The sequence below is a fragment of the Sinocyclocheilus anshuiensis genome, unplaced genomic scaffold, assembly GCF_001515605.1.
Source record: "Sinocyclocheilus anshuiensis isolate Anshui unplaced genomic scaffold, SAMN03320099.WGS_v1.1 scaffold1001, whole genome shotgun sequence".
Lineage (NCBI taxonomy): Eukaryota > Metazoa > Chordata > Actinopteri > Cypriniformes > Cyprinidae > Sinocyclocheilus > Sinocyclocheilus anshuiensis.
In genome coordinates this window covers 231,883-241,776 of record NW_015557116.1, presented here as the reverse complement: position 1 = coordinate 241,776, position 9,894 = coordinate 231,883, and the positions used below count along the sequence as shown (strand labels likewise).

The window sequence follows — 9,894 nt, the reverse complement described above, 5'->3', positions numbered from 1 at the left end:
GCACACAACGCCTCTGCACTTACTCTCGACTTCTCTCAACATGGGGACAGGAGAGCTGTCAGTCAATAAATGGGAAATGGAAATGAAAAGTAAATGGAGTTACTTATTTGAACATTTTTCTTGTAAATTAAAAGTAATGTTATTTTACTAGTTACTTGAAAAGTAATCTGATTACATAACTCGCGTTACCCCAATGTTCTCCACCAATCCAGACTTCTAACATGTATCCACAGGTCAGGATTTGGTGTGTTTTTGCAGCTATCAGAGCAGAAACGAAAGCTGCTGCTCTCCTTATCGTTTTTCCATGATCTCATTTTACATTTATATGTAAATAGTGTGAACGCAATTTACGTATTTGATTAAAAGAGCTTAAAAAAAACATGCATTTACCCACCCATTGAGCCTCCCCTCAAAAAAATTAAGGACACAAGTGGTCAAAAGTGGAAGAAAGAGACGGTGATCATATAAACCAAAACACATTTTAAACCCAGGTGTAAATAATGCCTAAATCCGCTGCTTGGGTATTTTGAACTTTATCGGGGGTGCTTCTGTGAACCTCAAGTTTGCCTTGTTTCTGCAAGTCTTTCCACAGTGATAGCGCAGGAAAGGCTTTTCTCTGCTATTACATGATTCCTAAAGGCCAATCATGTAATAGCAGAGAGCTGACACACCAAGCTGACGGTTGGCCGTCGGCCAACGTCGGGCAGACGGCAAGCGACGGTCGGGCTAGTTTGTTTGGTGTGTTCCACTCATTGGCTCTCGACGGGTTCACGTCGGCGGCAGTTTGCCCTTCGGGGCCGTCGGCGAGGGTGAGAACTCTGATTGGATGTTCAGTTTAGCGAACGAGTCAGTGCCGAGAATTAAAGCGAAAGTGATGAAAACAAGCATGTAAATTAATGGCGGTACGGACACAAGGCTGTTTTAAATGTTACGTGATCTTTCCCAATCATTCTAATACACAAATGTTTTCATAACAACATGAGCCGCTTAAAATAATTAAAGTTATCAACGTTACTGATATTCAAAATGGTAAACAAGCACCGCTTAGTTTACATTTCGGATATCTGCGTTTATCTCGTATATCTTTGTTTCGGTTTCTCCTTCTGAATGACGAATATATACTATTGATAGCTGCTGATATGGACAGCTTGTTCCTCTCACGCATGCGCAGAACGCACGTGTTAGTTTGCCGTCGGCTGTAGTCTGTGCAGTGTGTTCGAACGCAGCTTTTTGGTCCGACACGAGGCGACAACACCGTCGGCTTTCGTCGCCGCTAGTTCTTTGAAGTCGGCTTGGTGTGTCCCGGCCTTAAGATGTTTCCCATCTGTGAAACTTTCCACAATTCCACACTGATGACATAAAATACAGTTCTTTCATATGTGAAAACTCATGTGGTACTTAAGGGCTGCCTTATATCTGAAACTCTTTCCACAGTGACCACATGTAAACGGCTTCTCTCCTGTGTGAGTTCTCATGTGCCTGTTAAGGGTTCCTTTTCGGTTGAAACTTTTTCCACATTGTTGGCAGGTGAAAGGCTTCTCTCCAGTGTGTGTTCTTATGTGGTCTTCAAAGTGATGTTTATAACTGAAAGTCTTTCCACACTGAGGACATGTGTAGGGTTGCTCTCCAGAGTGAATTCTCATGTGGTCTTCAAAGTGCCGTTTTTGACGGAAACTCTTTCTACACTCAGAACATGTGTAGGGTTTCTCTCTATGAGTCCTCATATGGACTTTAAGGTTTTCATGTTGATCAAAACTCTTTCCACACTGAGAGCATGTGTAAGGCTGCACTACATTGTGAATTCTCAGGTGTCTGTTAAAGCTTGCTTTTTGAGTGAAACTTGTTCCACACTGTTGGCAGGTGAAAAGACTCTCTCCAGTGTGAATTGTCATGTGGCAATTAAGGTTTCCTTTCCGGTTGAAACTTCTTCCACACTGTTGGCATTTGTACGGCTTCTCTCCAGTGTGAACACTCATGTGGATTCCAAGGTTTCCAAGTTGAGTGAAACTCTTTCCACACTGAGGACATGTGTAAGGCTTCTCACCAGTATGAATTCTCATGTGTCTTTTAAGACCTATTGTTTTACTGAAACACTTTCCACACTGTTGGCAGGTGAAATAACTACTACTTCTTGTCTTCTGAGCCCTTTTTCTTGCGGAAGTCTTTTTAGTCTGTGAGCATTGTTTTTCTCCATTCATGAAATCATGTTGATTGTCATATTGATATTTCTCTTCCATTTCATTCAGCACTTCACACTCCTCTTTCAGTGCCATCAGGTCTAAGGCGAAAAAAGACAAATAAAAGTGAACTCCAGTTTAAATGGCACAAAGCAACAGACATCAAAACATTCAAACATGTAAAATGTAGTTTATTTATTTATAAAGCACTTTTAAAAACAACAGGAGTTGAAACCAAAGTTCTGTACAACAGATGTAAAACATACATAATCAAGAAAACAAAGGACAAATGAAAGATTATACACCCTCAAACAGAATTAAAACATCCAGAATAAAAATGAGTCTTCAAAGAAGATTTAAACCAAGAAATAGAAGTGGAAGATCTTATGTGAAGGGGAATACTGTTCAAGAGCCTAGGAGCTGCCACAGCAAAGTCCCGGTCGCCTTTGGATTTAAAATGTGAACGAGGGACTGAGAGGAGAAATTGACTGTAAAGCTTCACAAACAAAAAGCAAAATCTTAAAATCAATACAGAATTTGACCGGTAGCCAGTGTAGAGACGCCAGTACTGCCGTAATGTGCTCACATTTTCTAGTGCCAGACAATAATCTGGCTGCTGCATTTTGCACCAATTGCAATCGATTGAAAGATGATTTAGGCAAACCCAGATAGAGTGAGTTGCAGTAATCAAATCTTGAGGTTATAAACGCAGTTTGAAGATCCTTCATGGAAAGAATCTTCTTGATTCTAGCAATTGATCTCAATTGAAAGAAACTACTTTTCACAACAACACTGATCTACTTATCAAAAGATAACATGGGTTTAAAAGCAACACCAAGGTTTCTAACACAGTCACGTACATTTGATGAGAGGGGACCAAGCTACTTAATGCCAGAAGACGCAACTGTTGTACCAAAAACCATTATTTCAGTTTTATCATTATTTAACTGTAAAAAATTAAGTTCATCCAGCATTTAATGTCCTGAAGACATGCAAACAGATTAGATATAGAACAATTATTGTTTTTAACAGGAAAATAGAGCTGAGTGTCGTCAGCATAGAGATGACATGATAAATTATGTGGAAGCATATATAAGGAAAAAAGAAGAGGACCCCGAATAGAACCCTGCGGAACACCATAGGAGATTTGAGCGCGAGATGAGAAACAATTCCCCACATTCATGGAAAAAGTTCTGTCCTTAAATGTAGGATGCAAACCACTTTAGCACAGATCCCAGAAGCCCAGCTACTTGATCAAGTCTTTGTAGAAGGATGTCATGATCCATTGTATCAAATCGTGCACTTCAATCAAGCATGATTAAGATACAGCAAGAACCAGAGTCAAGAGCAAGTAAAACATCATTAGTAATCTTCAACCAGGCAGATTAAGTACTATGAAGTTCTCTAAAACCAGACTGAAATGTGTCAAAAAATATTAAAAGTACTCAGTTAAGATGAGATCTGAGAATACTTTTCCAAAACTTTTGAAATGAAAGATAATTTAGATATGGGTCTATAGTTATTCAAATCATACTGGTCAAGATGATGCTTTAACAATGGTTGGACTATGGCATGTTTAAATGTAACTGGTACAATACCATTGTCACGATCTCGGTGGAGTCTGCTTAGGCTTTGTTGTCATGAAGCACATGGCCTTTTGTTTTGACGGCTCGCCATTTCTAGTCTAGTCGGTCTGGCGTTCCTGTTTTTGTCACCCTCCCCTTTTTACCCGCCTGCCCCTCTAGGACTCTGGTCGGCTCTCTGCCTAGGCTCTCTCTTATCATAGGCCTGTCTCTTCACGGCAGCCCCTTCCGATTCCTCTCTGCCCACGCTCGGCACTACCTCTGGAATTCAGTGGCGGCTTTCAATTGCCGGTTCGCCGCCTCTCTTCTCCGCGGGCTCGGCAAAGGCTGGTCTGACCTCCGTGCTGATCAAAACTGACTATTTGCTGGCGGATTTGCTATCCGGCTGATTTATTTACGGAGCATTTTCTGTTATCTCAGTTTTCAATAAACTTTGAATTTTTCGTTTCACCTGCTGTTGGATACCAGTCTCGTTTCTGACAACCGTTCATTAAGGAGCTATTTATAATAGCTGTTACAACTTGACTTAATGCTGGAAAAGCCTCTTTACAAATATGAGAAGACAGAATATCAGAGTGACAGAATAAGGGCTTCATATTATGAACAATATCATAGAGCTGCGAAGGTGACACAGATCAGAAAAGAGGAAGGGAGCTCTGATGAGAGGCCGTTTCTATTTGAAATTTTTTTTTTGAGATGATATGTTAGACCTGATAGACTTGACATTATGGATAAAATGTTTTAAAAACTGTTCACACAAATCAGTGGAGAACTCTGAGGCACTAGGAGTAGGATTTAAAAATACATTAAAAAGTACCTTCGGTCTATGTGCAATTAGTTAAATCTGACATGTATTTCCTCTGTGCTTCCTTAGCAGCACTCTGATACCATTTAAGACATTCTCTGAAAATTTTGTATGATCTCTGAAGTTGATCTTTCTTCCAACTGCGCTCAGTGCGCCTACACTCTTGAGGGCACGAGTGGGCCCATGTAGCCATGGCTGTACTTTACTCATCACCTTGGATCTCTGTAGCCTATGAGGAGCAACTGAGTCCAAGGTGGAGGTGCAGGCACTATTAAAAGATCAACTAATTCATCCAGATGGACACAAGAGGATAGAGCATTCACAGCATTTGGGATTTGGGTAGATAAATACACATAATTGAAAGACTTGGCAAGAGGAATTAAAACGTCTAGAATAATGAGGGGAGTGATAGGATCTAGGCAGAGTACACTAGAGAACACTAGAGTGTCTCAGAGCGAAACACTACAGAAGCCAAGAATTCAGTGAATTCTTGGATGAAGTCCTTATTGAAGTCTATAAACCAGGGCACAGAGCAAGGAAGTGGGAAGATCAACCTTGATCAAAGATCAAACCTGCACCTCAAAGCTATGAAAGATTACAACAGGCAAGGGTTTGCACTTAAAACATTTTCTGAAAATTGTTGCTATTCCACCTCCACGGCCTAAAGTTCTAGGAGAATTAAAAGAAAAATAAAAGTCAGGAGGAGAAAGTTCCATTAGAGCGGTCAAATCATCAGGACTAAGCCATGTCTCTGTCATGAATAAAAAAAATCAAAATCGTGAATAGTAAAAAGTAATTTAAGATTAATGTTTTGTTGGACACAGATCTAGCATTTATTAGCCTAAATTTAATGATCCATAATCTGTGAAAGATCTGACAGGATAAGAGTTGGTGGGTATGTTGGTCAGTACTCCAGAGATGAAAGATTGCGAGGGTTAACTCCAGCGCCTAGCCTGGCACAAGAATAGTGGACAGGAGACCAAAAAAACAGTATTTGGTCATCAGCAGAGGCACGAGTAAGATTGACAGCACAAAATTTGCGACGTGAGCCGCGATTAACATAGCGGCAGCGACGGGCAATCCCCAACACACGTCAGATATTATAAAATTCCTTCTGGTAAAGGCGATGATGTGTTCAACTGAACAAGCTCAGCAGGTGAGTAGCAAGAAACCATTGTGGATAAAAACTTGTGAGAAACCGTAAAATAAGCCGACATGCCATGCACATTAAAAAAAAAACGTAAAAGACCGACCAGCACGGAGAAAACGCTAAGCCATAAACAACGCATCTTTATACCCCTACTACATGACCATATTAGAAAACGCATTAGCCTGAACACCACAAAAACCACCAAGAACCATCCTATTGGGTAGGAGAAGGGCAGACTGGATAAGAATGCCCCAGACCTTTAAAAACCCAAAGTAGAGTAACAGTAACAGACCAGAGAGAAAGTGGAGACTTACCCACGGGTCGATGCGCAACAAACTGGAGGAAATGGAGGGATCAAGGCTCGCGACAGGTCAGTGAGGACCAGGGAAAAAGATTGCGAAGGAACGCCAAAAGTCTGGCTTAGTTGATGGAGCAAATAAAATGTAATCCACAGGTACAGGGTGTAAAAAAAGCACAATGTCCACAGCGAAACCAAGGCAAAAACAGCGGGGAGCAGCGGCAGACACGATTAGATACTATGAAATCACTAAATATAGGGTGGAAAAATTCACAGGGTGAAAAATAAGCAGGGTGCAAAAGTTCACAGAGTCCAACAAATTTAATCCAGAAAGGGAAATGAACCCAGGCAAAAACACCGGAGAGCAGCGACAGACAGACACGCCAGCGTTCACTCAACCGGAAACCATGTGTGCACTGTGCAACAAAACCAACATACAACTAGATCCTATACCCACTAAGCAACTGAAAGAGGTGTTGCATGTAATCTGAGAACCATTTCTTTAGGACATGTATCAAAAACTATCAAGCTGGCATTTAAAAGCTCCTCCATTTAAAAAATGCCTTCAAATGCCTCAATTGCAGTCCTGAATTTTCTTCCAGGAACACACGTCACCGTATACCGTAATTACCTTAATGACCAACCGTTAAGAATCTGTCCGTCACACACACAGATCGTTTTTTTCTGCGACTAACCGATTAATAACATTTTTGTCGACTAATGGTGCATTCAAGTCATGTCGGATAGATCGTATTGACGAGTTGAACGCACATGAACGCCACCACAAAGTCGTTATTAGGAGTGGGAAATTTTCTTTAAGCCGCGAGTTTCCGAGTTGGGGGCGTGTCAATGAGAAACATGGCGGAATCGATGGATGCAACGTCTGTAGTTGACAGTAAATTTTTGTTTAAATTGATAGTTTAGTTGTCCTATAAACTTAAATTGGTCATGTTCTTGTTACGCAGCTAGTTAATTAAATCCAAGTAAAAAAAAAATGCTATAATTTTTGAAATTTTGTGAAAAATCTTTTGATTTGCCATGTTGCATTTAGCTAACAGCTCTGTATTTTAGCATTTGTTGATGCTGAAAATCAGTTATACTGGGATCCTGGTCTAAAAAAAAATTATTAAAAACGCAAAACACACCTGATGCGAATTCTTTGCTCTTCATTTTCTATAAGCAGAGTTAACAGACCCTGTTGTATTTTCTTGTAATTTATTAAAAGGTACACCGCCATCTTGTGCCGACTAAACTGACTTGAACGCACCTGACGTCGTAATTACGACTTGTCAACTCGTAAGTACGAACGTCCCAGGAGGACTTGAACGCAGCATAAGCCTCTTCTCGTCTACTAACGTTCAGTCGACTATTAGAAGGGCAGCTCTAGTCGGGTGAAAGCGAGCGACTGCTGTCGCCATTGTTTATTTTGCATACGTCAGCATCACATCAAGGCAAGACGGACCAGATAACTTTTCATGATTAGTTAATCTTGGCAGCTGTAAAAGCGAAGAAACGTTTTCAAAAGACTTCCACATGTAGTTATTTATTTCATATGCGAAGATGTTACTCAATCCTAGCAGAGGGCATTTAAAGAGTTGTCTCGTTTAATTCTGAGCACTAAAATAAGAGTAGAACATTTACTTTTAAGAGAACTTCAAGAAAAAATTAAATGAAGCAATATATTAAGTTAAAACCTTTCAAAAAGGAAAGGTGAGAAAACTGCAGGAGGGCAGACAATGTACAGAAACACCTGGCAAAGGCAAATTAATTAATAGAATGTAGAGGACAAAATAATTCAGGTTTGAGAATGAAAACCAACCTGTTTGTTCCTCAGTATCTTCATGTTTGACTCTGAATGCTTCTTCAATCTTCACATCTTCACTCTCCTCTTTAATGAACACCATCTTTATAACAGTGTGTCACGAGGAGCTCAGTCGCTTCAGCAGGAGTTTTTCTGTGTGTTTAGGATCAGAATAATTAACAAAGAAAAATAAATCCAAACGCTTCTCAATCAGCTCCCTAGTTCAGTAGTCAGTGCACTGGTAAGGAAGTCAGAGTGAGAGTTAATGGACTTAAATCACCTGATGAGACAAAAGCATATAAAACTTTACCAATAAATAATAATGATGAACAAATGAATAAAAGAACACAAATTACAGTCACTTTACTATTTACTTTTGATTAATATATGTCATTTCTTGATCAGTATTACATTTAAAAGATTACACTTTTAATGAAAACCTTCGCAGTTGGTTTGTAAAAGTTGTCATTCAACATGTTTGTGTTTGTTGTTTTGAGCAGATGTCAGTCAGCGCGCGGGGATTCGAGCGATTCAAAACAGTGAATCTTTTTCTGAAGCATTTGATTCAATTGACTCGGAGTTTCGAAAAGCTCCGTTTCTCTCATCACTACTTGCCAGTGACCGAGTTCGTGTTTAGGATGAACTGATTCACTGCATAGGGAGCGAAATGAGACGCACCGTTTCTGTTACTAATGTGTGAATGCGGTTTATTTACACAAAATAACATCAATTAATGTTAGATAACATACTATTAAATAATTAACTTTACATAGCTTGTAAAAACTATAAACTTTACTGAATGGTTTACACTTTAAATTATTAAAAACACAAACCTTTTTTCAGCTGAAACACAGACGCAGGAGAGCGGCGCAGCCTTATGACGTCACGCCACCAGACCAAAATAAAAGTCCCGTTCACACGCTGCTCTACAATCACGAAAAAGTGCATATTTACATAAAGAAAACACAAATAATAAAACATGTCAAAAGTATTCAGAGTTTAATTCTTGGTGAAACACATATTTAAATATTTTAGCAAATGGCTGCAATATAACAAAGAGTGAAAAATTGAAGGGGGTCTGAATACTTTCCGTACCCACTGTATATATATATATATATGCACATTTACATTAGTGCATCTAATATGTGAGATCCTGTCTAAAAGGCAAAACAGGGATCTTTATGGAATTCCAAAGATGACTAACTAAATAAATAAATGTTTAAAAAAAAAACATAAATGACTATTTATACTTGTATTTTCTTATTTATGTAATATTTTTTCCCCACATGCATTCATTTATTTATACATTTCCACTTTTATTTATCTCCACATTTGTGTTTACTCAAGTGTCAACATTTATTCCCATAATTATTTATTTCAACATTTATTTATTTCTACATTAATTTCATATTCACTTATTATTCATGTATTTTTGTCAACATTAATTTACTTCCACATTTATTTACTTGTGGTGTACCAGTGGTGTAATGTAACAAAGTAATGATACTTCGTTACAGTACTTAAGTGTTTTTGGGAGTATCTGTACTTAACTTGAGTTTTTATATTTCAGCCAACTTTTACTTTTACTCCACTACATTTCCTAATTAAAATGTATATTTTTACTCCGATACATTTCCCCGAAGCATATTCGTTACTTATTACAAAATTAAGTCAGAAGAGCACAGACTGCAGGAAAGCAGGTTTGACGAATCAGTGGTCTGGCGTTTGCAAGTTAGACTCCTAAAAAACAAAGTTGTTCATGTGAGAACAAGTGCTTAAGTGATTCATTTTCCCACTTAAGTCGAGTCTGGGGTGTGCGATACAGCATCGTCTGCGATAATATGGTAAGTGTTTTTGTAATGATGTGCAATCTGACATTATCAAGTAGGCTATATCACCAAATCACACACAAAATGCACGCACGTTGATTTATTAGTCTATTAAAACTAAAAAATCGAGGCACGAATCGGTTGAATAAATGATTCAGTGATTCACTCATTAACACACGCTGCGTCCGGAAGCTCTAAAGGCAGCATTTCTATGGGCTTACATTTCTGCCACAATTCTGCGCGCGAAAGAT

General features: G+C 39.0%; 1 protein-coding gene across 1 annotated transcript; it reads right to left on the bottom strand.

Moving 5' to 3' along the window:
• Positions 1 to 1,308: 1,308 nt before the first annotated feature.
• Positions 1,309 to 8,682, bottom strand: LOC107677740 (gastrula zinc finger protein XlCGF8.2DB-like). The gene is made up of 3 exons (XM_016472760.1): positions 8,648 to 8,682; positions 7,833 to 7,967; positions 1,309 to 2,278 (listed from the first exon to the last, which is right to left on the bottom strand). Exons 2-3 carry the CDS (start codon positions 7,915 to 7,917, stop codon positions 1,374 to 1,376), a joined length of 990 nt encoding a protein of 329 aa, XP_016328246.1. The 5' UTR covers positions 7,918 to 7,967; positions 8,648 to 8,682; the 3' UTR covers positions 1,309 to 1,373.
• Positions 8,683 to 9,894: the final 1,212 nt, after the last annotated feature.